This window comes from Muscardinus avellanarius (genome assembly GCF_963383645.1).
Source record: "Muscardinus avellanarius genome assembly, chromosome: 3".
NCBI classification, from domain to species: Eukaryota; Metazoa; Chordata; class Mammalia; order Rodentia; family Gliridae; genus Muscardinus; species Muscardinus avellanarius.
The window spans coordinates 45172889-45199061 of NC_137788.1; the positions used below are offsets into that span (position 1 = coordinate 45172889).

The 26173-nt window shown below is 46.9% G+C and overlaps 1 protein-coding gene and 1 pseudogene across 5 annotated transcripts; one reads left to right on the forward strand and one right to left on the reverse strand.

Moving 5' to 3' along the window:
* Window positions 1-284: 284 nt before the first annotated feature.
* ECHDC2 (enoyl-CoA hydratase domain containing 2) lies at window positions 285-25755 on the reverse strand (the record flags this gene model as incomplete). 4 transcript variants are annotated; one of them, XM_080690464.1, is made up of 10 exons in its annotated part: window positions 285-362; window positions 1162-1209; window positions 3483-3533; window positions 9040-9227; window positions 9400-9456; window positions 10755-10847; window positions 11529-11615; window positions 15674-15761; window positions 15830-15897; window positions 25635-25755. In XM_080690464.1, 10 exons carry the CDS (start codon window positions 25753-25755, stop codon window positions 285-287), a joined length of 879 nt encoding a protein of 292 aa, XP_080546590.1. The 4 variants fall into 4 exon arrangements, with proteins under 4 accessions (XP_080546590.1, XP_080546593.1, XP_080546591.1 ...); XM_080690467.1 differs by having other exon boundaries at window positions 15839-15897; window positions 25635-25665; XM_080690465.1 differs by lacking the exon at window positions 10755-10847.
* LOC308261009 (heterogeneous nuclear ribonucleoprotein A1-like) lies at window positions 16110-20075 on the forward strand (annotated as a pseudogene). The gene is made up of 2 exons: window positions 16110-16201; window positions 18987-20075. The product of its transcript is annotated as a heterogeneous nuclear ribonucleoprotein A1-like (transcript).
* Window positions 25756-26173: the final 418 nt, after the last annotated feature.

Below are 26173 nucleotides of genomic sequence, written 5' to 3' on the forward strand. Positions count from 1 at the left end.
ATTTTAATCTGTAGTTTATCATTGGAGTAGAAATAGTCAGGCATTCTCTAAAGCAAATCTGACTCTGGTGATTATCTAGTCAGTGTGAGGAATAAGAAGGTGGCAGTAGGTGTGTGGTCAGCACCTTGATCCCAGGTACTATCCCAGTCATTTTTCTCCATCATCCTTGTGAAGAAATGGAAGACCAAAGAGGTGAAATGATGAGGGAAGGCCTGTTGCAGATCTTCCATCTGGATCCTGCTTTTTAAGCATGTATCTCCCATGCTTAAAGGTTAGATGAGCAATCACTTGCCAACAAATTTGGGAGGGCGTTTCTCCCTGAAGGCTGCCATGCCTTCTAGTCGGTCCTGGGTTGGGATGTTCTGCAACAACATACAGGCTATTAGTTTTGGGGGAGAAGAGCCAGAGGACAAGAAGTTGTTTGCATTGACCTAGCCCAGGACAGAGTCAGAGTCTACATGTTTCCATGGTCTGATCTTGAGTCATGCAAAGGCATGAGCCTTTGTTGGTCCTTGGTATCCAGAGGGAGGCAGATTTCCTTCCATCTGCCCCATCATTATTGATTTCTACTTGTACACTGCCTTATATGCCTCCAGAGAGGTCACCACCCCTGTAGCAGACTGATATAAGGGAACTCGGAGAAATCTAGCATTGAATCCAGGAGTTACAGTCAGTTCTCATTAGGTTTTATAAGTCCCAAGACCCCTTGTTTAGCAGTATTTTTGATATTTGTTATCTTGGAAAATAGTTGTTTTATGTAGAATCAAGTTTAATAGGTCAGTCTCGGGTTTACAGCCTCCACATTGTGTGCAGTCTTTAAGTTATAACCAAGACTGCAAATTCCAACTCCAGCCTTGTCTCTACAGTGGTGACTCTGAAAGGGACAGCAAAAGCATTCTCTCTCTTTTTCAAGCACTTGTGTATTCTCCTGTGATTTTTCTGGGAACAGAGTAGAGCAAAATGTACCATCACTAGGTAATTGATGAAATAGTCTCTGGGAAAAGCTATGTAGTTCCCCTGAGCCCATTCTCGGCAGGGGTTAGGTATCAGAGAGGTTGGATTTGGAGGCGCCTCCCTCCGTTGGTCATGTATTACATGAGGCTTCCCCATCTGGCCCAGCCCCTGCTAACAAGCATGCATAGACTGGCAGCAGCCACATACCTGGGCATAGCACATCCCTTCAATGGCCATTCCTGATGCAATGTCCACCTGCAAGAAAGAAGTGATCCCTGGATTAACCTGACCTTGTCTACCTCACCTGCAGTGGGAGCCAGCCCACCCTACTTCCTACGCCAGACTACATGAGCAGAGATGACTGTGATAAAGAACTCCCTACCTGGAGAAAGAACAATACAGTGCTGACAAAACAGTGCAAGAGACGTGGGGCTGTGGGGACAACTTGGGGGAGAAGGGATAACGACTGTTCCTGCAGAGGGTGGGGAGCACAGGCCGTACGATCAAGCATGGTCTCTCCTCCCACCTGGCTGCTTCACCCCACCTGCTGTTACCCAACCAGTTAACCGTGCTGGCCTCCACCACCCACAGGAAGGCTACCCTATGGCCTGCTGACCTGGTGCATTCTCCAGCTCTACTGCTCAGTGCTCACTGTTGCTAGCACTTAAAAGTACTAAAAATACTTAAGGTTGTAAAAGGACTGTGTGTGCAAACTATTTTTCACAACAAGGCTATTTATTCTGTTACATAGCTGAATAATGAGAGGCATACGAAAAAAGTGAAGTAATTTGTCTAAAGGCCTAGTTACAACAGAGTAGAAGAATATTGCTTTTTTGGTGTGGTGATACTGAGGATTGAACCCACAGAGTTCTTCTGCACTACACTGCTAGTCCTACTTATTTGCTTATTTATTTTCATTCATTCATTTCTTTTTATGATACTGGTGATGGAACCCAGGGGCATTCTTTCTCTGAGCTACATCCCAGCCCTTTTTTATTGTTTTATTTTGAAACAGGATCTCACTAAATTGGGGAGAGCCTCATTAAGTTGCTGAGGATGTAAGCCTGCAATCCTCCATCGATTACAAGCATGCCCCCATCATGCCCAGCTTTTATTTTTTATTTTGAAACAAGGTCTTACCAAATTGTTGAGGCTGACCTCAAACCTGTGATTCTCCTGTCTCGGCCTGCCAAGTACTAGGATCACAGGTGTGTGCCCCCACTCCTGTAGATTAGGTCTTTGAAGGCAGAAGGGTTAGCACTGAGTCAGTTCCCCTTTGCTGCTTTCCCACTATGTTGTCTTGCCTTCACTCCCACTCAGGCTATTTATTTATCCACCTCTGTGCCCTTGCTTGCACTTTTTTTTTTTTTTTTTTTTTTTTGCGGGTCTGGGGATGGAGCCCACATTCGACCTCTGAGCTACACCCCCTGCCTTATTTCTTATTCTTTATTTTGAAACAGGGTCTCACTGAGTTTCAGAGGGCCTCACTAAGCAGCTGAGGCTGTCCACAAACCGTGATCCTCTGGTCTCAGCCTCCCGAATGCTGGGATTACAAGCGTGAGCCACCACACCTGGCTCTTGCTTATACTTATAACTTTTCTCTGCAGTTCTTATCCTTCCTAGGGCCCAACATTCTTTAACTCAGCACTGCCCAATAGGCTTGTGGGTCTATTAAAAAGCACTTAAACTGTTAGCCGGGCGTGGTGGCGCACACTTGTAATCCCCGCGCTTGGGAGGCTGAGACAGGAGGATCACATGGGTTCGAAGCCAGCCTCGTCTACTTAGTGAGGCTTTCGGCAACTTAGCAAGACCCTGTTTCCAAATAAAATATTAAAAAAAAAAAAAGAGGTCTGGGAATATAGCCTGGAGGTAGAAAGCCTCTGGTTTCCACCCCTAGTACCACCAGAAAGCACTTAAACTGTTGATTTGTGTGTGGGAGAAACTGAACATTCTTAATACTTTTTATCAAATTTTCAACAGCCATGGTGGCTGTCATATAGATGGCACAGCTCTGAACCTCTCTGGGGTGTCTGCTTGGTATTAACCTTCATCACTCATTCATTTCTGTATCTTCTTCCATGGGGAGGGGAACAGTCCCACTTCCTGGCCCAGGTCTAGATTTGGTGTGTGGTGAGTGAATTGATGCCCAGGGACAGACAACTGTACCCAGGGCATCATCCTGTGCTCTGTGCTTGAGGCCATGTAACTGGCTGCCAGCACAAACCCCAGAATACAGCCAGGAGCCCTACATGCCCAGGTTTTTGTTGCTTACTTCCTCTGATTGGACAAGTCATTTACCCTTTCCAAACCTCCATTTTCTTTTCAAGGGAGAGAGACAATGTAATCACCAATACCCAGCTGAATTTCCCATCTTCTAGATGAGTCAACTGAACCACACAGAGAGGTCAGACTTGAAGAAGCTAATGGATGAATTCAGCTCCTGAGTTCTTTTGAGCTGGCTTATGAGGAGGGAAAGCACTGCATCCAGGCCACAGCAGCTTCAGCAACCTGACCCAGTGGAATCTTACCTCCATTCCTCGGTCAATGGCTACTTTGCCCAGCCGCACAGCAATGGGGGCCTAGGGAAAAGAAAACACTTGTTTGAGGGGGTGGGGAATCATACAGTGCTGAGGTTTGAACTGAAGATAGCTACTCTATTGTGAGGGGTGGGTTTGGGTCAGGAAGCAGAGGTCGGGGGCTGGTTCTAGTTGAAGCAGTTTTACTGACATGTATTTCATGAGTATCAGTTTCACCTCTTCCATTAAGCTGTTGTTTTTTTTAAAGCACTGGGCATTGAACCCAGGGGCATTCTACCTCCAGTCCACACCTTCAGTCCTATCTTTTTTTTTTTTTTTTTTTGAAATAGGGTCTCACTAAATTGCTAAGGTTGGCCTCCAGCCTTCAATCCCAGTCTCCCAAGTACTGGTATTATAGACATGTGCTACCTTGTTCATCAGAGCTTCTTTTTATAAGGAGGAAATCCCACTGTGATCCTCCCAGTCCTAACTAGGTAGGGTTCTTCATTCCCATCCATTTATTCATATTTCATTCATATTCTCATATGTATGTGTGTATATGTATGTAGGTATACATATACACACAGTGTTTTATAGTTTACAGAGTGCTCTTACCTGCAGCCTCACCAAATGGTGCTGCCCACCTTCCAGGGTGGTTCCTCGCATCCCCTGTTTTATGATGTGAAGTTGAGGCCCAGGGAAACATTTGTTATGTTTATTCAGTGAGTCATCTATCAACTTCCCTGCTGCTGCTCCCTTCCTCAACTGCCCGTGTCAGCAAAAGCAAGCCTCGACTTTTGCTGGAGTTTTAAATTTTACTTTATGCCTTTATTCCCTGTTGTATTTGTTTTTTATGAATCTATATTATTAAGTAACTCTAATAAAATTTTCACTAAAGAAAACCCAGAGCTGGGCATGATGGGACACGCCTGTAATCCCAGTACTTGTGAGGCTAAGCTAGCCTCAGCAATTTAGCAGGGCCCTGTTTCAAAAAACTGAAAAAATGGTTAGTGGTGTAGCTCAGAGGGTGGAATACTCCTAGGTACCATACACCAAGAGAAAAAAAAACACACAGGCACAGTAGTGCACACTTTAAATCTCAGCAGCTCAGGAGTCTGATGCAAGAGAATCACAAGTTCAAGGCCAGCCTGTCTCAAAAAGCCAGCACAGTAGTACATGCCTATGATCCCTGTACATGGCTGAGACAGGAGGATTGTGGGCTTAAGGACAGTCTCAGCAAGTAGTGAGACTCATCAACCTAGTGAGAGCCTATTTCAAAATAAAAATAAAATCGGACTGGGGGTATAGCTCAGAGGTAGAACTCTTCTGGGTTCAATCCCCGGTACCAAAAATAAAGGGGGAAGGGCTTGGGTTTGTAGCTGAGTAGTAGATTACTTGCCTACAATGTGGGAGGCCCAAGTTCATCTCCAGGACTAAATATTTTTTCTAGTTGTGGATGTATATGTTTGAAGACTATTAGAAATATTTCACATGTATGTTACTTGGAAATGAGAATAGTAGGCTGCCACACTGGCAATAGTATATATGGTGTTAAGATAAAAAACCTAGACAGATGTCTATTCAAAGGATAATTTATACTACTTAAGGGGGATATTCAAGAATTAAAATGTGGACCTTGTATATATAGTGTCAACAGTTTTATGGTCCAAATAAACTGGAACCATTTACCATTTGGACACCCTACTCTAATTTGTCCACTAGGTGGCAGTCATGATAGTCCCTGGTATGCACTCACTTCATCCAGGAAACTAACCAAACCCACTAGTCCTGGAGAGAGGACCCAGGGCTTCACAGGTTCTACCACTCAGCCACATCCCCAGCTGTCTTTTTTTGTTTTGTTTTTTTGGTGGCAGTGTCAAGGCCAGGGTGGCCTTGAATTTGGTATTTTTCTTTTTCTTTTTTTTTTTTTTTTTTGTGGTACTGGGGATGGAACCCAGGGGCCTTCTACTTCCAGGCTACACTCCCAGACCTATTTTATATTTTTATTTGGAAAGAGGGTCTCTTATTAAGCCATCTGAGGCTGGTTTCAAATCTGCAGGATCCTCCTGTCTCAGCCTCCCAAGCGCGGGGATTACAAGCGTGCGCCACCACGCCCAGCTGAATTTAGGATTTTTCTACCTCCCAATTATCTGGGATTACATGTGTACACCACTGTAGTGGGCTCTTGGAAACCTGGGATTCCTTATAACACAACTGGAAATTGAAGGTTTATTTTTCAGGTTATACCAGAAGGTCCCAACTATGGAATTAGTGATAGTGACTATAGTTACTACTCTTGGGTAGGTAGGTGTTTTATTATACAGAGCTGCTTTTAAGTACTGAAGTAAACTGGGTATGGTGGTGCGTGCTTGTAATCCCAGTAATTGGAGGCCGGGAGAGGAGGATTGCAGGTTCAAGGCTCAACAGAAATGAATACCTCTGGGTTCAGGCCCAGTACCACAAATAAATAAATGTATCAGACTCCATTTATATACAGTGAAACACCCCCAGCCCTTACAAATGAGGATGAGCCATACTTCTTTTAAACCAAATTCACTATGAATTTAAAGTTAGTAATCTCTGAACTCAAAATTGAAAAACATCTCAATTATAAAAAGAGGCAGGATTATTTCAATTTAAGACAGGAAGCCAGGTGTGGTGGTGCATGTTTGTAATACCAGCATTTGAGAGGTGGAGACCAGAGGATCATAGTTCACAGACAGCTTCAACTACTTAGCAAGGTCCTTTGCAACTCAGTGAGACCCTATTTCAAAAATAAAAAGACAGCCGGGTGTGGTGGCACATGTTTGTAATCCCAGCATTTGGGAGGCTGAGATAGGAGGATCGCAGATTGAGGACAGCCTCAGCTACTTAGTAAGGCCCTCTGTAACTTAGCGAGACCCTGTTTCAAAAAATAAAGAATAAAAATGGGGCAAGGGCTGTAGCTTGGAGGTTAAGTGCCTCTGGGCTCCAGACCCGCACACACACACACACACACACACACACACACACTCTCTCTCTCTCTATATATATATATATATGTATGTATGTATGTATGTATGTATATGTATATGTATATATGTATATATAAATAAAATTTAAAAATAAAGCCGGGAATGGTGGTGCACACTTGTAATCCCAGTGCTTGGGAGGCAGAGACAGGAGGATCGCGCAGGTTCGAAGCCAGCTGCGCTGACTTAAGAGACCCTGTTTCCAAATAAAAAATATAAAATAGGTCTGGGAGTGTAACCCGGAGGTAGAAGGGCTTCCAGGAACCCCAGCACCACCTAAAAAATAAAAAGACTAGAAACTAGGGCTAGGGGTGTATCTGAGGTATAATGCCCCTGGGTTCCATCCCCAGTACTGCCAAAAAAAGGGAAAAATTTCAAATTAAATACATTGTTTTTAATGGTTACTTCAAATATAACCTGTAAAGTTTTATATTTGAAATATATTTGGTTTCAAAGTTTTAAAATTTTTGTATATATTTTATTTTCTGTGTATTGGGGATGGAACCCAGGAGCATTGTACTTCTGAGCTATATCCCCAGCCCTATTTTTAATTCTTTGTTTTGAAACAGGGTCTTGCTAAGTTGCTGAGGCTGGCCATGAACCTCTGTTCTTCTTGTCTCAGCATCTCAAGTACTAGGATTACAAGCGTGCACCACCACACCTGGCTTGTACATATTTTTACTCTTAAAAAATATCAGCAGGCCTGGGCATGTACATACACATAGCAGCAGGTTATCGTGGCAGAGGCCTATAATCCCAGTAACTTGGGAGGCTGAGACAGTAGTATCACAGGTTTAAGACCAGCCTCAGCAAATCAGGAAGACTCTGCAACTTAGCAAGGTCCTGTTTCAGAACAAAAAAAATAAAAAGGACCGGATGTACCTCGGAAAGTAAAATGCCTTTTAGTTCAATCTCTAGTACCACCCACACACAAAATAGTTTTTATCTGTATTGTACAAAATAAATGCCAAAATATTAGTGTTATCTTTTCTGATATTCAGTTTTTGTGACTATGATGGGCAAATCAACCTTTTCTGTGTCAGTTTTCTTACAAATTAAATGAGGATGATCAACTCCTGTATTGTTCTGATTAGTTTAGATACACTGCTACAGTACCTAATGTTGTGACTGAAAGATGAGAGATACTTGGTATAGGCTGAATCAAGATTTATTATAATTTAGTCAAACCTTATTCCATTTCACCTGTTTTTATATGTTCATGGAAACTTGAGATCTGGCCTCCTACTGCACACACCTGCTCCCTCTCCCTTAGAGAAAAGCCAGCAGAGCTTCCCAGGGCCTTAGACACACCAGCCAGCCAGGTCCTTGTATCCCCTTCTGGGGCTTTGGGCCCTGTGGCTGGTAGGGTTGCTCCTGGGCAAGGTCTGCTCCATAGAGAGCAATTATCAACCTTTTGGGGAATTACCCCCATTGGAGGGTTACCCTCTACCCCCTGCTGGCAACGGAACCCAGGGTCACTCTAAGCTACAAATTCAACCCTTTGTTTATTTTGAGATAGTGTCTGGCTGAATTGTCAAGGTTGTCCTGGAACTTGTGATCCTCCTGCCTCTGCCTCCTGAATAACTGAGTAGCTAGAGTTACAGGCATGTCTGGTGATTTTTTTTTTCTTCAATGCTGGGCATTGTATCGAGGATCTAGTACATCCTAGGCAAATACTCTACCACTGAGCTATATTCCCCAACCCATTGAGGAGTTTTAAAAATTAATGGTCTTCCAGGCATGATGGTGCATGCTTGTAATCCTAGCACTTGGGAGGCTGATATGGGAGGATCGTGGTTTGTGGACAGCCCCAGACACTTAGGCCCTTTGCAACTCAGTGAGACCCTGTTTCAAAATAAAGAGTAAAAAAATAGAGCTGGGAGTGTGGCTTGGAGATAGAATGCCCCTGGGTTCCATCCTCAGTACCACCAAAAAAAAAAAAAAAAAAAAAAAAATAGTGTACTCCTTAACTTAGTGAGACCCTCCTGTTTCAAAACAAAGAATAAAAATTGGGCTGGGGTTGTAGCTCCGTGGTAGAATGTCCCTGGGTTCAACCCCCAGTACCACAAGAAAAAAAAAAAACACATGTCCTGCATGATATTTTAAATTCTTCATGGAATGGGTGTAGATGGAAGATGGCCATGTAGTCCTGTCTCCACTATGGAGTCTTGCTGTTTAGTCTCTGGGGATGGCCTTGCTGAACAATTCAGTAGCCACTAGTGTTTGCAATGTAACTAGTGTGACTGAGGAGCTAAGTTTCACCTAATTTGACCATTTGGTTCTCTTGTTGTGCTGGACAACAGAGAAGGAAAATATTACCATCTCAGGAAATTACTGCACAGTGCTACCCTAAGGGCTTCAAGCCCACTGGATTCCGGCTTTTCACAATTCAGTTTTCACTTTAATATAAAATTAGTGTTTGTTTAGTGGATAGCTAAATAGATGCAAAAACTCCAAGAAGGGTTAGTTCTATTCCTGGGTAAATGGGTCTTGAGCAGCCCCATGAACACCTTGGGCCTCACAAAGTGCCTTTCTCCTGTGCTTGGCTGTCAACACACCTGGGGCAGGATCTCTTGTGCCAATGTTCGTGCCCGGAGGTAGGCGGCATTCCCCTGCTCATTCTGGTCCACAGTGTGATTGACCAGCCCCAGTGCATGGGCCTGCACCCCACTCAGTCGTCTGCCTGTGAAGATGAGCTCCTTTGCCAGGGCCACCCCCAAGCAGCGAGGCAGCCTCTGAGTCCCTCCTGTCAGGACAGAGGGGTGATGGTGGTCAGTCAGGCTGAGAAGGGGGGACCCAGAGAGAAGGTTAGGGCGGGAGGGTGGGGCCCAGAACCTGGGGCCAACAAGGAAAGGGGGAAGGTACACTTGGACAGAGTAGAATTGGGCAGAGAAGAGTAGGGCAGTAGGTAAGATTACCTGCCCCTGGGAGGAGCCCTCGAGTGGTCTCAATCAGCCCCATGATGGCTGAGGAAGCTGTGTAAACATAACAGAGTGAAGGCCTCCCATCCTGCCCTCCCCATTGCTAATCCCTGTGGTGGAGAGGCACTTGCCTCTGCCCCTCCAGCCACTTCTCTGGAGGTCTAGCCACACCCACACACCTCTCCATGCCACCTCTGGAAGAGCCTTAGTCTGGAAGTCAGGCCCAGGCAGGCATCCCACCACCCCTGCTGGTGGAGTTGTGCATCACCGGCAAGTCTCTCCTGAGCCTCCTTGTAGAAAAAAAGACAATGGTTCTTTTCTGAGTGCTCCTGAGAGCAGCTAAGGATTAAATGAGGTAATAGTGCTTGGACCAAGGAAGGGAGTCCTAGAAGGTGCCTGGCACCTATCTGTGGGGTAATGGACTCTCTGTCTCCTGTGATGTAGCTCTGGCTTGGCTTAAAGTGTCATGTCTCCTGCTCCTACCATGGGTCCACTTTCCAGCTTTTTGCATAGCCTGAAACCAAGTCTCCCCACTGACTCTCATTCACACTCCCCTCCTGAGTTCTACTTCCTCTGAACTTTCCTTGGCTGACTCACCCACAGGCCTCTCCTTACCTCCCCAGCACAGGCTGTTTGACAGTGCAGCAAGTGGCCACACTAGGGCATGAGGGTGGGGGGAGTTGCATTCTTATCCAAACATCTGCAAGTTAATTGCTTGCAACATGGGCCAGGGAGAAGCAGAACAAGAGCTACAGCTTGGCCTGGTATTCAGTGCCAGGCAGCTGATCAATTCCCTCTGACATAGTGTGTAGCTAGAACCACCTTCATGCCTGGAACTACACAATTTTAAATGTGCCTGGGTCCCAGGAGAAAGGCTGGGGACAGGCACAGAAGGGGCACTTGCTGTCTCCAAGACGAGCCCCTAACAAAGTCAGTGACTGGAAAGTGATGTTCCTCCCATCCTTCAAGGCTCAGCTCAGACAGGGCTCAACTGTAGAGTAAGTAAATCCGACTCGGCCTGTGCTGGTGAGCCAGAGGGCAGCGTGCCTGCCTGGTCCCTTTGCAACTCACTGGGCCAGTGACAACCACCCTCATGGCTCACCTTTGTTCAGTTCATAGTAAGTACTGTGCCCTGGGCAGAACTGGCAGGTGGGACACTGACCTATGCCCTCCTTAGCTTCCCTTAGCTGCTCTTTTGGCAAGTGCTGTGAGGTTGCTGTGGCCATTCCCACACTCCTTAGGTATCTCCTACCTGCCTCAGCTCTTCTGGCTAGAAAGGCAAGAGCAGGGGCTGACTGCAGATCCCCAGACTTAGCCTGTTTGCCTCACCTCCCCCTGCCCTCACCCAGTACCTGCCACTCGGAGGTCACAGGCCAGGGCGAGCTCCAGGCCTCCACCCAAGGCAAAGCCATCCATAGCTGCAATGGTGGGTGCAGGGAAGGCTGCTGTGGAGATGAAAGAGGCCCAGCCTGAGAGGCCTTGGCAAGATCAGGACAGAGACCAGGCTGCTTAGAACAGAGGGCCTCACTAGTCCCAGGTCTGGGGACTTTACCTGGTATTTCAGCCTGGCTATCTAGGAATGCCCACAAATGCCACTGGAAGACTTGGGGTCGGTTGGGGAATGAGAATGGGAGAGGGGATAGTCCCTGCTCAGGCCCATGCCTGCTGGCCTCTGGGGCCTTTCTTGCTATGTGCTGGGAGACTCAATCTAAAGGATAAGGTAAGCCAGTAAGCAGGCAGTGTTTATCTAGGAACTTTAATTTTCTTATGAAAGGAAGTTTGGAGGGAAGGTCAGGAAGGCCTCCTGGAGAAGGCATCCGAGGCGTTGCAGTATGAGTAAGTTCGGTACCCAAGAAGAGGTAGTCCAAGCAAAGGGAACTGCAGCTGTCAATGCCTCTTTTGGCTGGGTTTGAGGTGGGGGGAGGGGTTGCAGTGGTCACCAAGGCTGAAGATTCAGGACCCCTCTCTACACCCTCTTCTGGAACCCTTTGTGCCTATCTTCCTAGGAGAGTAATCCCCCCCCCCACAGACCTCCGACAGAACAATGCTGTCTTTAGAGGAGGTGGGCAGGGAGGGGCTAACATCAGCAGGGGCTCCAGCCCTCCATCCCACTCCCAGACCCTCACCAATGTCATTCATCAGGCCCCGGAGTCGCTGGACAAAGACCCCCACCTCCGCTGCGCTCATTTGCTCCCGCTCCTTCAGGTCTGCACCTGCAGATGGCCAGAGGGTGGTGCCAGCCCTTGGGAAAATGGCTGGTTATGGAATCTTCCTGGTTAAAGGTCTAGCAAAGGAGACTTGAAAAGCAGCCGGAGAGGAAGGAGAAATACCAGGAAACGGCCAGGCGTGGTGGTGTACACTTGTAATCCCAGTACTTGGGAGGCTGAGGCATGAGCATTGCAGGTTCATGGCCAACCTCAACAACTTGTGAGACTCTCCACAACTTAGTGAGACTCTGTTTCAAAATATAGGATAAAAAATAGGACTGATGGCATAATATGGAGGAAGAATCCCCTTGAGTTCAATCTCCAGTACCAGAAAAAACAGCAAAAAAAAATCAGGGCCAGGAGTTGTAGCTCAGAGGTAAAATGCCCATGGAGTCCAATATTCAGTTCTGGAAAAAAAAAAAAAAAAGTGCCAGGAAACAGTCAAGGGAGCCAGATGGAGTGACAAAAAGGACAATTACAACAAAAAGATAAATTGGACTCCATCAAAGTGAACACCTTGTATATCAACAATATAAAGAGTGAAAAGATGGCCACAGAATGGAGACAGTTCTTTGGGGGAAGTACTGGGGCATTCTACCTCTGCGCTACACCTTCAGCCTTATGTTTTTTTTTATTCTTTATTTCGAAACAGGGTCTCACTGAGTTGCAGAGGGACTCAATAAATAGCTGAGGCTGTCTGCGAACTGCTGTCCTCCTGTCCCAGCCTCCCGAATGCTGGGATTACAAGCGTGTGCCACCACGCCTGGCTTCAGAATAGAGATAATATTTGCAAATTATATATCTGATAAAGGATTACTAACAAGGATGGAGATATGACTGAGATGGAAAGTATTTGCCTAGCATGTGCAAGACCCTAGGTTTGATTCCCAGTATCACAAGAAATAAAGGGGTATAATACCTAAGATCAAGAACTAATTAACAGCCAGGTATGGTGGTCCACTCCTGGAATCCCAGTACTTGAGAGGCTGAGACAGGAGGATCACAGGCTTGAAGTCAGCCTCATCAATTTAGCAAGGTCCTCAGCAACTTAATGAGACCCTGTTTCAAAATAAAAAATGAAAGCCAGGCGTAGTGGTGAATGCTTGTAATCCAAGTACTTTGCTTGTAATCTGAGTACTTGGGAGGCCGAGACAGGATTTCAAGTTCAAGCAAAGCCTCAGGAACTTCAGAAGACCCTGTTTCCAAGTGGAAAATAAAATTGGGCTAGCTGATGTAGCTTGGAAGTACAGTACCTCTGAGTTCAAACTCCAGTACCACGAAAATGAAAATAAAAACTAAAAGTAGAGCTGGGGGCTGGGCATGGTGGTATGTGTTTGTAATCCCAGCATTAGAGAGGCTGAGACAGGAGGATCATGATTCATGGACAACCTTGGCTACTTAGGCCCTTTACAACTCAGAGCCCTGTTTCGAAATTAAAATAAAATTAAAAAATGGGGCTGGGGGTGTAGCTCAGAGGCAAATGTCCCTGCATCCAATCTCTAGTACCACAGAAAATAACAAACTAATACCTAAAATAAAGATCTACAAAACAACAGCAAAAGCAACTGATTCAAAGTAGTCAAAGGACATTTCTTCAGAGAAGATATATGGATGGCCAATAAGCATATAAAAATATGCTTGTCACCATCAGCCTTTAAGAAAATGCAAATCAAAAACCACAGTGAGGCCGGGCGTGGTGACGCACACTTGTAATCCCAGCATTCAGGAGGCTGAGACGGGAGGATCGCGGTTCCCTGAATAGCCTCAGCTACTTAGGAGGCTCTTTGCAACTCAGACCGTTTAAAAAAAAAAATAAGCTGGGTGTGGTGGCCCACGCTTGTAATCCACGCACTTGGGAGGCAGAGACAGAAGGATCGTACAGGTTAGAAGCCAGCCTCAGCTGGCTTAAGAGACCCTGTTTCCAAATTTTAAAAAATATAAAATAGGTCTGGGAGTGTAGCCTGGAGGTAGAAGGGTTTCCAGGAACCCCAGTACCACCAAAAAGAAAATTAATAATAATAATAATAATAATAATAATAATAATAATAGACTAAAAACTAGGGTTAGGGATTGTAGCTCAGAGGTACAGTGCCCTTGGGTTCCATACCGGTACCGCAAACAAAGCAAAAACAACAAAAAGAGCCGGTCCTTGGGAGGCTGAGACAGGAGGATTGCACGGGTTCGAAGCCAGCCTCAGCTACTTAGGCTTTCAGCAACTTAGTGAGACACTGTTTCCAAAAAAAAAGGTCTGGGAGTATAGCCCGGAGGTAGAAATCCTTTGGGTTCCACCCCCAGTACCACCAAAAAAAAAAAAAAAAAAAAGAGCCGGGCGTGGTGGTGGTGCACACTTGTAATCCCCGCGCTTGGGAGGCAGAGACACAGGAGGATCACACAGGTTCGAAGCCAGCCGCGCGCGCTGGCTTAGGAGACCCTGTTTCCAATTAAAAATGTAAAAATAGGTCTGGGAGTGTCGCCCGGAGGTAGAAGGGCTTCCAGGAACCCCAGTACCACCAAAAAAAAAAGTGAGAAGTCGCTGCATCTCCATTAGGGTGGTTATTACTTAAAAAGTGTTGGCATGGATGTGGAGAAACCACAACCCTGGACTATTGATGGTGTGAATGTAAAAGATGTAGCTGCTATGGAAAACTGTTTGGTGGCTCCTCAACAAGTTAAAGACTTGGGTGTGCATGCCTGCAGTCCCAGCAATCAAAAGACTGAGACAGGAGGATCTCAAGTTTGAAGCCAGCCTGGCCAACTTAGTGAGGTCCTGTCTCAAAAAAATACACAGCCAGCCTCAGCAACTTAGTGAGACCTTGTTCTCATATACAAAATAAAATAGGGCTTGGGATGTAGCTCAGAGGTAGAATGTCCTGGGTTTAATCCTTAGTACCAAAAAGGGGTGGATATATGTCTATCTCAATAGTAGAGAGTCCCTGGGTTCAATCCCCAGTACCACACACATATAGAAAAAAGTTAAACAGAAGCCATGTGTGATGGTATATGCCTATAATTCCAGGACTTGGAAGGCTGAGACAGGAGGATTGCAGGTTCCAGGCCAGCCTCAGCAACTTAGGCCCTCTACAACTTGGTGAGACTGTTTCAAAATATAAAATAGGGCTGAGGGTATAGCTCCGAGGCAGAAAACCCTTGGGTTTAATCCCCAGTATTCCACTCCTAGATGTATACCCAAAATAGTTAAAAACAGGGACTAAAAGCAGATAGTCACATAGCATTGTTCATAAGGGCATTCTTCCTAATGACTGACTGAAAATTGAAAATAGCCCACTATTATTTTTTGAGGGTCTCGGGATGGAACCCAGGGGCATTCTACCTCTGAGCTACAGCCTTTGCCCTATTTTTTATTCTTTATTTTGACACAGGGTCTCACTAAGTTACGGAGGGCCTACTAAGTAGCTGAGGCTGTCCTCAAACCACAATCCTCCAGTCTCAGCCTCCCAAATGCTGGGATTACAAGCGTGCGCCACCACACCTGGCACTACTAACAGATGAATGGGTAAACAAAATGTGTATATAAAGCCGGGTGTGGTGGCACACGCTTGTAATCTGAGCTCAGCTTTTCTACTTGACTTGCTTCTCGCCATGGGCCTGGGGCGCATTTTTCTCCTGACTAGAAAGCAGAAATTCATGATGCCTGCCCCGTCGTGAGGACCAAATGGCAAAGGCACAGTGAACAACTTTGGTGACAGAGACTGGGATTCATTGTGTGGGCAGGCTAAGGGGCAGAGTCCCATCTTGGCCACTGACCTGATTGTAAGTGTGCTTGGATCCAGTTTTTTTCATTTCTTCAATGAAGAGTCGGGAGCAGCATGGAGTAGCAGAAAGAACTGGGATATGGCATCAGAGAGGCCAGGGTCATATTGAATTCTATCCTATGCTGGCTGTGTGGCCCTAGGAAAAAATTCTACCTCTCTGAGCTTTAGAGTTTAGAGTTCACGATTGTAAAATGGGAACGATGGCATGCAATGCTGATGCTGACCGAAGGCCCGCCCCTCAGTCCCTGTGGGCCGGAGGGAGCCCCGCAGAGGCCCAGGAAGGGAACCCACCTGCACAGAACACACCCTTCACGCCACTTCTGAAGAGCAGGACACGCACTTGCTGGTCCTCTCGCAGCCGGGCCAGAGCTTCCAGCAGCTGCAGAGGACATTCTGTCAGATACCTCCGATTCCACGCCTGCCCCGCCCCGCTGCCCCCTTCCTTACCTCACTGACGAAGACGTTCCCCAGGGCATTGCGAGCATGAGGTCTGTTCATCAGAATCTCAGTGAGTCCTGCAGGAGACAGAGCATCCTTGGGTGAGACAGCTGGGCCTGCTCCCCACGGGCTGGGATTGGAGCAGCGAGGCCCGGGTGCTGGGTGCCTCTGCCCGTCATGAACAGTGTGACTTGGGACAAGCAACACCCTTGGGCCCCAGTTTCCCAACTGAAATGGAGTGACTAATCCTTTCATTTTCTGCCTCACAGAGAGAGAAGGGCTGTAAACCATGGAGCAAACTGGGAAGAGGAACAAGAATGACAACTGTGATAGCTGCCGCCTGCTTCTGCCATGGCTACGTGCACATACTCACGCACACAGGCATGTTCTTCAACTTCACAGCTCTCTTCATTATTTTTCTCCCTTTCACAACCAAACTGAGGCAAATACCCTTGTGCCCACCACTTGAGATCAAGAAATGGAACTGGCAGGACCCTGTGGAGGGTGCTTGTGATCCCAGTACGTGGGAGGCTGAGGCAGGAGGATTTCAGATTGGAAGTCAGTTGAGGCAACTTAGTGAGATTCTGTCTCAGAATAACATATGGGAGGAGCCGGGTGTGGTGGTGCACACTTGTAATCCCAGCATTCAGGAGGCCAAGACTAGAGGATCGCGGTTCGCAGACATCCTCAGCTGCTTAGCGAGGCCCTTTGCAGGGCCCTTTGCAGTGAGACCCTGAAAAGGAAGCCGGGCGTGGTGGCGCACGCTTGTAATCTCTGCGCTTGGGAGGCAGAGACAGGAGGATTGCGCAGGTTCGAAGCCAGCCGTGCTGGCTTAAGGGACTCTATTTCCAAATAAAAATGTATAAAAAATAGGTCTGGGAGTGTAGCCGGGAGGTAGAAGGGTTTCCAGGAACCTCAGTACCATCACCAAAAAAATAAAATAATAAAATAAAATAAATAAAAAGGGCATCGGGTGTGGTGGTACATGCTTGTACTCCCTGTGCTTGGGAGGTAGAGACAGGAGGATCGCGCAGGTTTGAAGCCAGCCTCGCTGGCCTAAGAGACCCTGTTTTCAAATAAAAATATAAAAAAATAGGTCTGGGAGTGTAACCTGGAGGTAGAAGGGTTTCTAGGAACCCCAGTACCACTAAAATAAATAAATAAATAAATAAATAAATAATAAATAAATAAATATAAAAAGACTAAAAAATATAGGGCTGGGGGTATAGCTTGGAGGTACAGTGCCCCTGGTTTCCATCCCCAGTATTGCAAAAAAATACATATATATATGGGAGGGCACAAAGTACTGTGTGCATTATGTTACTGTCCACATTATTTACCTTATGATGTGAGACTATAATGCATCAAAAAAAGGCATATTAAAAAATACAAAGCCGGGCGTGGTGGCACACACTTGTAATCCCAGCATTTGGGAGACAAGAGGATCGCGATTTGCAGCCAGCCTTGGCTACTTAGTGAGGCCCTTTGCAACTCAGTGAGACCCTGTTTCAAAATAAAGACTAAAAAAATGGGGCTTAGGGTGCCCCTCAAAAATAGAATGCCCCTGGGTTCAATCCCCAGTACTGAAAAAAAAAAAGCCAGTTTATAATCCCAGCATTCAGGAGGCTGAGACAGGAGGATTGCCTCAGCTACTTAGGTCCTTTGCAACTTAGTAATACCCTGTTTCAAAATAAAGACTAAAAAAAAATAGGGCTGGGGGATAGCTCAGAGGTAGAGTGCCACTAGGTCCAATGCCCAGTAACACACACACACACACACACACACACACACACACACACACAAAATAAATTAAAAAAAAAAGGCTAGACGCTCAGTGATGGAACATGCCTGGATTCAATTCTCAGTATTGTAAAAAAAAAAAGTATGTATCCTTGGACATCACAATTTAGACTCACTAATTTTATTTATTTATTTATTTATTTATTTATTTATTTATTCATCCATTCATTCATTTTGAGGTACTCGGGATTGAACTCAGGGGTGTTCTACCTCTGAGCTACACCCCCCATTCCTATTTTATTTTATTTTTTTTGTGGTACAGGGGATGGAACCCAGGGGCATTCTACTTCCGAGCTACACCCCAGCCTGTTTTTTTTATTATTTATTTTGAAACAGGGTCTCACAAAGTTGCAGAGGGCCTCACTAAGTAGCTGAGGCTGGTTGCGAACCTGAGATCCTCCTGTCTCAGCCTCTCAAGTACTGGGATTACAAGTGTGCGCCACCATCCCTGGCTTACTAATTTTAAATTGTAATGTGTCTACTAAAAGTTATGAAAAGCCCTGCAGCCTCCGTCCAGCTCTATCTTTCCCTCAAAAGTTATCTGTTGAGGAAATGGGTTTTGCTGATTGCATACTCATGAGGGCAGTTCAGCCTGTTCTTCTGGCACAAGGTCTGATCACACTTGGTTTTAGCCTCTTTGGCAAGACAGCACCCCTGGCCTGACCTGTGCAAAGGTCCCTCCACAGCCACAATCCACTATTCAGAACATTCTGTGCTCCCATAGTCATTTTCTTACCTTCCACTCACTTCTGGCTTTTCCCATCGAGGCTCCACCCCATCACCCAGCAGAAACAGTTCTCATGGTGGCCCACGCAATCACACCAGTGACCAGGGGACGTGTTTCCATCCTTGACTCCACCTTCAGCAGTAGCCACCTCTGCTGACCTTTTGCGTGCTCCTTCTTGAATATTCTCTGCCTAGATTTTATTTCTTAATTTTTACTTATTTAAAAATAGACATTGCCACGCATGGTGGCACACGTTTGTAATCCCAGCATTCAGGAGGCTGAGACAGGATTGCAGTTCACGGACAGCCTCAGCTGCTAACTTAGTGAGGCCCTTTGCAACTCAGTAAGACCCTATTCCAAAATAAAAAATAAAAAAAAATAGGGCTGGGGATGTAGCTCAGAGGTAGAATGCTCCAGGTTCCATCCCCAGTACTGTGAAAAAGAAAAAATAGACACTTTTAGCCAAGTATGGTGACACACGCCTGTCATCCCAGTATGTTGAAAAGGGAAGATCACAGGTTTGAGAACAACCTCAGCAATATAGCAAGACCCTCAGCAACCTAATGAGACCCTGTCAAAACAAAAAATTAGGGATATATTCATTATCTTATTCCTTTTTGCCTATGGATGTCACCAAAGAAGTATTGTCAAAGTCTCTCTTCCCGCTGCCATCGTGTCTAAATCAGTCTCATAAAGAGCCTGCACAGCTGCAGTTCTTCACTGGAGGGCTGAGCTTTGAAACAACTGATGAGAGTCTGAGAAGCCGTTTTGAGCAGTGGGGAGCACTCGGAACGTGTGGTAATGACAGAGCCAACACCACGCGCTCCAGGGGCTTTGGGTCTTTTCACTTAACGCCCCTCTGGAAGAGGTGGATGCGGCCATGAATGCAAGACCACATAAAGTGGATGGGAGAGCTGCGGAACCAGAGCTAGCAGTAAAAAGATCTTCATCGGCGACATTAAAGAAGACACTGAAGAACATTACCTGCAAGGTTATTTTGAGCAGTATGTGAAAATTGAAGTGACTGAAATCATGACCGACCATGGCGGTGGAAAAAAGAGGGGCTTTGCTTGTATAACTTTTGATGGCCATGCTTACTCTAGCCAAAGAGGTCCAAGTGCTTCTAGAAACCTCGGTGGTGGTTGTGGCAGTGGTTTTGGTGGCAAGGATGATTTTGGTCATGGAGGAAACTTGAGTGGTTGTGGTGTCTTTGGTGGCAGCCCAGGTCGTGGTGAACGTGGTGGCAGTGGGGATGGCTACAATGCGTTCAGTAATGATGGAAGCAGTTTTGAAGGTGGTGGAAGCGCCAATAATTTTGGCAATTACAACAATCTTTAAAATTTGTACCCATGAAGGGAGGAAACCTTGGAGGCAGAAGCTCAGGCCCCTGGGGTGATAAAGGGCAATATTTTGCCAAATTACAAAACCAAAGTGGCTGGTGGTTCCAGAACAGCAGAAGCTGTGGCAGTGGCAGAAGGTTTTGTTTTGTTTTGTTTTTGTTGTTTGTTTGTTTTTGGTGCTGGAGATTGAACCCAGGGGTATTCTACCTCCAAGCTACAGTCCAGCTCGAATTTTTTTTTGAAACAGGGTCTCACTAAGTTGCAGAGGGCCTCACTCTGTAGCTGAGGCTGCCCACAGACCAGGATCTTCCGGTCTCAGCCTCCCAAGTGCTGGGATTACAGACATGTGCCACCATGACCGGCTGACAGAAGGTTTTAATTACTTCTAGGAAACAAAACTCAGCAAGAGAGGAGAGCCAGAGAAGTGACAGGAAAGCTACAGGTTACAACTTTGTTAACTCAGCCACGCACACTGGTGGCAGGGCCTCGCTGCTACAGAGAAGTGTTCAGACAATACTAATGTATATGGGCAAAAAACCCTCCAGGACTGTATTTGTGACTAATTGTTTATCAGATTATTTTAGTTTATGTTCTATGGAAAGAATGAAGCATCCCAGCAAAAGGGTTTTAGTGTACACTTTTTGTTTTTGGCACCCATGCTGTTGATTGCTAACTGTTAAGTCTGATCATGATGCTGAATAAACCTCTTTTTTGTGGTACTAGCATTGAGCCCAGGGGCATTCTATCTCCAAGATATACCCCCAGCCCTGTTTTTTATTCTTTATTTTGAAACAGAGTCTTACTAAATTGCTGAGGCTGACCAATAACTTGTAATCCTCCTGTTTCAATCTCCCAAGTACTGGGATTAAAAGTGTGTGCCAACACACCTGGCTAATAAATAATCTTTTAATTTTTTTTTTAAGCACTGGGGATTTGGCTAGGAGGTAGAATGCCCCTGAGTTAGTTCCCCAGTACCACACACACACACACACACACACACACACACACACACACACACACACACACACACACTTTTTAAAAACAGCTTCTGGTTCTCAGGAAAACTGAGCGGAAAGTATAGTACAGACAGTGCCTTTGTGGAAAGTATAGTACAGATGTACCAGCCTGGTACATCTGCTGCAATCAATGGACCAGTCTTGGCAGATCACCCAGAGTTCCTAGTTCACAGGAAGGTTCGCTCTTGTGTGTCCTATGGGTTTTGACGAATGCACAATCACTACCTCTTTGCTCTGTGGCCCCATGCTCACGTAACCTTCCTGCTGCTCCTCAGGTGATCCTCTGCACAATTATTATAATGAATAAAGGGATCCTGGATTGGCCTGTGAGGAACTTCAAACTCTTAGAAAGTAAGAGTGCAGAGTCATAGGACACACAGCACCAAGAGTGAACCTTCCTGTGAACTAGGGACTCTAGGTGATGTGTCAAGACTGGTCCACCGATGGCAGCAGATGTACCAGGCTGGCAGGGGATGATAGTTGGAGAGGCTATGCCTGTGTGGGCAGAGGAGCACAGGCACTGTCTGTACTATACTTTCTGCTCAGTTTGGCCAAGAACTGGAAACTGCTCTTAGTGTCAGTTTTATTATTTTCTTTTTTGTGGTACTCAGGATCAAGCCCAGGGGTGGTTTTCTTTTCTCTTTTCTTCTTTTTCTTTTTCTTTCCCCTTTCTCTCTCTCTTTCTTTCTTTCTTTCTTTCTTCCTTTCTCTCTTCTTTCTTTCTTTTTCTTTCTTGTAGTACTGGGATAGAATCCAGGGGCATTCTACCCCCGACCTATACCCCCAGCCTTATTTTTTATTCTTTATGTTTTGTTTTTGCAGTGCCAGGGATGGCACCCAGGGGCATACTACCTCTGAGCTATACCCCCAGCCCTATTTTTTTAAATTGTTTTTATTTATTTATTTATTTGGTAGTACTGGGGTTCCTGCAAACCCTTCTACCTCCAGGCTACACTCCCAGACTATCATCCCCTGCCAGCCTGGTACATCTGTTGCAATCGATGGACTAGTCTTGACACATCACCCAGAGTCCCTAGTTCACAGGAAGGTTCACTCTTGTTGTGTGTCCTATGGGTTTTGACGAATGCACAATCACTACCTCTTTGCTCCGTGGCCTGTTTTTATACTTTTTTATTTGGAAACAGGGTCTCTTAAGCCAGCACGGCTGGCTTCGAACCTGTGTGATCCTCCTGTCTCCACCTCCCAAGCGCGGGGATTACAAGCGTGCACCATCATGCCCGGCAATTGTTTTTATTTTTAAAAACAGGGTTTCATTGAGTTGCGAAAGGCCTCACTAAGTAGCTGAGGCTGTATGAACTCTCTCCAATGCTGTGCAACACCATATCTGGCCTTTATGTGGAGGCCCTCACTAAACAGGTGAGGCTGGCTGCAAACTTGCAGTCCTCCTGTCTCAGCTTCCTAAATTTTGGAATTACAAGCATGTGCCACCACACCCGGATGCCCAGGGGCTTTCTACCTCCTAGCTGTACCCTAGCCTTTTTATTTTTTTAAATTTTATTTATTTATTTATTTATTTATTTTTGCAGGTCTGGGGATGGAACCCAGAGGCATTTGACCTCTGAGCTACACCCTCTGCCCAATTTTTTATTCTTTATTTTAAAACAGGGTCTCAGTGAGTTGAGGAGGGCCTCAATAAGTAGCTGAGGCTGTCTGCGAACCGTGATCCTCTGGTCTCAGCCTCTCAAAAGCTGGAATTACAAGCGTGCACCACCACGCCCGGCTTTATTTTTTATTTTGAGACAGGGTCTTGCTAAATTTCTGAGGCAGCCTGGAACCTGTAGTCTTCCTGTCTCAGCCTCCCAAAGATCAGAGGTATTCCAGGGGTACAGGGGATCTCGAGTGGAGGACAGCCATGACTTCTTAGAGAGGCAGTGACCTTTAGGTTAAGAACTGATAGAAGAATAGGAATTGGCCAGGCAGAAACCCTAATGTGTCCATGAGTGTGCACACATTAATGCATGTGTGTATGTAGCAAGGCATATGTGCATCTGTGAGCATGCACATATGTGGTGTGCATGGGTGTGCATGGGTGTGTGGGGACAGTCCAGGTGGAGGGAGTGGCACAGCTGAGGGCCCAGGTACAGGAGAGCAGAGGCATTGTAAACGGGAGGATCCCAGCGAGTGCTAAGGGACAGCAGTGTGAGGTGGGGCCAGCATCTGCTGCACAACCTTCTCAGAGAAGTCCTCTACCCTCCCTCCTATGCATTTCCCAGGTACGCCCAGGACAGCCCAGGGCTCTGCTCTGTGCCCCACGCCTGGACAGCCAGCTGCCTGCTTGACATCCGACTGACATGCCTTCCTCCTGCTCCCTTGCTAAGCAAATGGCCAGGCCATCTGCCCACGAGTCAGTGCATGGCCCCTCTTCCTCTCCCATAGAGCGGCTTAATCACCAAGCCTGGCAATCTAGCTCTCACCAGATCTCGGGTCTCAGCGCACGCCTTCTCTCTATGTTGCTGAGGCTAGTCTGAAACCTGTAATCCTCCTGTCTCAGCCTCCCAAATACTGGGATTATAGGTATACACTACCAAATCTGGCTTTTGTTTGGGGTTTTTTGTTTGTTTGTATTTAGCCCATGGGGAGAAGAGAGAAGATGGAAAGGTCAGGTTGTGGTGGAGGACCCTGAGTGTCCAGCTAACTTGTCTCATTAACTAACTAGATACCTACTCCAAGGAGCTGGAGTAGTACTCCATAAACCGTAAAGAATAGCCAGGCGTGGTGGCGCATGCTTGTAATCCCAGCATTCGGGAGGCTGAGACTGGAGGATCACGGTTGACGCCAGCCTCAGCTACTTAGTGAAGCCCTCTGCAACTTAGTGAGACCCTGTTTCAAAATAAAGGATTAAAAAATGGGGCTGAGGGGCTGAGGGTGTAGCTCAGAGGCAGAATGCCTCTGGGTTCCATCCCCAGACCTGCAAAAAACAAAACACAAAAAACCCAAACACCATAAAGAATAAAGCAGCTGAAGAGCAGGCTGGGGAGGGGACAGCATCTCCCCCATTCTTTCTCTGTGGCTTCCTTTTTCCTTCTCTCCCTGAAGTTCACTCTCCTGTCCTCTCTCTGGCAGGGGCAGAGGCTTCACCTGCTGATCCCTGTCCTCCATCTCTGGATGAAAGGATTCCAGTATTTACAAGTGAGCTCAAAGGTCTATGTAACCACTGTACAAATCTGTTTTTCTGGTCACTGAATTACCTCATGATTGAGAGTGCAGGCTTTGAAATCAGACCTGGTTCAAATTGCTTAACCTTCAGTGTCTCAATTACTTAATCTGGATAGTGGGGAGAATCATAGTAACTATCACAAGGCAAATGCTTTGCCAGTTGGGTAGGGAACCAAAAATGAGAGTATGGCTATTCTCTAAGGTCCAGCAATTCCACCTGATCAGAGAAATTCTTACCAAGTGATGTAGTGGCAGCCCTTACATAACCACCAACAGTGGTGGATGGATACTACAAATAGTATGCAACAGCAGGAAGCAAGGAACTAGATTTATACGGGAAAGCAGCTCTTCAAAAACTCATTTTCAAGCCGGGCGTGGTGGCGCACGCTTGTAATCCCTGCGCTTGGGAGGCGGAGACAGGAGGATCGTGCAGGTTCGAAGCCAGCCGCGCTGCTTAAGAGACCCTGTTTCCAAATAAAAAAAGTATAAAATAGGTCTGGGAGGGTAGCCCGGAGTTAGAAGGGCTTCCAGGAACCCCAGTACCACAACAAAACAAAAAAACAACTCATTTTTAAGCCAGGCGTGGTGGTGGCGCATGCTTGTAATCCCAGCCTCAGCTACTTAGGCCCTGTTTCAAAATAAAGAATAAAAAATACAGCAGGGGGTGTAGCGGCCCTTTGCAATTCAGTGAGACCCTGTTTCAAAAAAAAAAAAATTGTCATTCCAGGTGTGTTGGCAAGTGCTTGTAATCCTAGTACTTGGAAGGCTGAGACAGGAGGATCACAGGTTGCAGGACAATTTAGCCAGATCCTATTTCAAAACAAAACAAAAGGCTGGGGGTGTAGCTTGGAGGTAGAATGCCCCTGGATTTTTTTCCCCAATGCCACAAACAAATAAAAAACTCTTAGTGTCAGGGCATAAGGAGGAAGAAATACCATGAGATCTACAGTGTAACGCCACTGGTATAAATTAAAACTCTGACATACACATCAAATGCCGGTGGAAGGGTGATGGGATTGTGTGGGGGGGAGGATCAAAGACATCACAAGCGCCTAGGCCCAGGGTTCTGAGCTGCAGACTGAGGAGCGGGATCCGCCCCATCATATGCAGGCGGTCATCTGCCGGCCTGCCTGCCTCTCTCACCAGGTGGGTTGCTGGACCTTAAGAGAACAGCCCACAGTCTCATCTTTGGCTTCCTGCCCAGCTGGCAAGTAGCACTCCCAGGTAAGAGTATTAAATGCCAGTGTCCTGTGAACTTTCAGCGGGTGCAAGTTTGAAAGGCCTGCTGCTGGCTCAACTAGACTAGGCCCAGGAGGGCGTCCCTGCAGACGGAGCGGGATTGGCTCCTCTGCCTCCGCCCCCCGGGAGCCTTGCCAGGACCTTCCCCCGGAGCAGTACCTGGCATTTAAGCTCCTAACCCGGGACCCTGGTGTCCAGGGTACCCTGCGCGACTCCTCTCCGGTTCCCGACATATGGGGAGTCAGGAGACTTGTCGGGATTAGGATTTTGACAAAGTCCTAAGGCAAAATCGGGCAGCCACTCCCGGGCCTTGGGCGGCTAGGTGAGCCCAGCCTGGGTGGCCGGCGGCTGGGGACCTAATCCTCAAATGCACCGAGCCCCGCCCCCACTGGCCTTAGTTTCCCCGCGCGCCCCGGGAGCGCTGGCCTTTCTCTGGGCTTTGCAGGAGCGCGGGGCTCCGGGCTCACCCTCGGAGACCTGTCCGGCCCAGAGGTCGGCGGGGATGGCGTGTTTACCTTGGTCCGGCCCATCCAGGGCGCGCACTTGGATCTCATGGCCCCCGGCCCTCGCATCGGAGGGGCAGCCGCGCACCCCCAGGGGCGCCCCGGGGCGCAGGAGGCGCAGGGCGCGCAGCATCGGGGCGCGGGCGGGGAAGGTGCCGCTCAGGCCCCGCTGGAGAGGCGCAGTTCCGCCGGCCCGCAGCGCCTCGCAAATTGCTCCTCCTAGGGGCCGAGGAGTCGACACAGCTGTCTGCTCCCCTTAGAGATTCCAGGAAAGCCCAGCTTCTTGTGGTGTGGGGCAGGGCTGACGACTGACCTGAAAGACTGACCTGAAAAACAGGGGTAGTGTTAGTGACTGTCTCGTAGCGGCAGTGGTGAGAAGACTGAATGAGGGCGTGACCTTGCCCGCACACATAAATGTCATTTAATTTACAACATGCGAGTTCACTAGTTGTTGGGGGTCGCCTCCATTCACTGAGTTCACGGCCTCATCTCCCATTTGCACCTCCAGTACCATGGGAGATGAGACAGGGAGGTCAGTTCTCGCCTCCCAG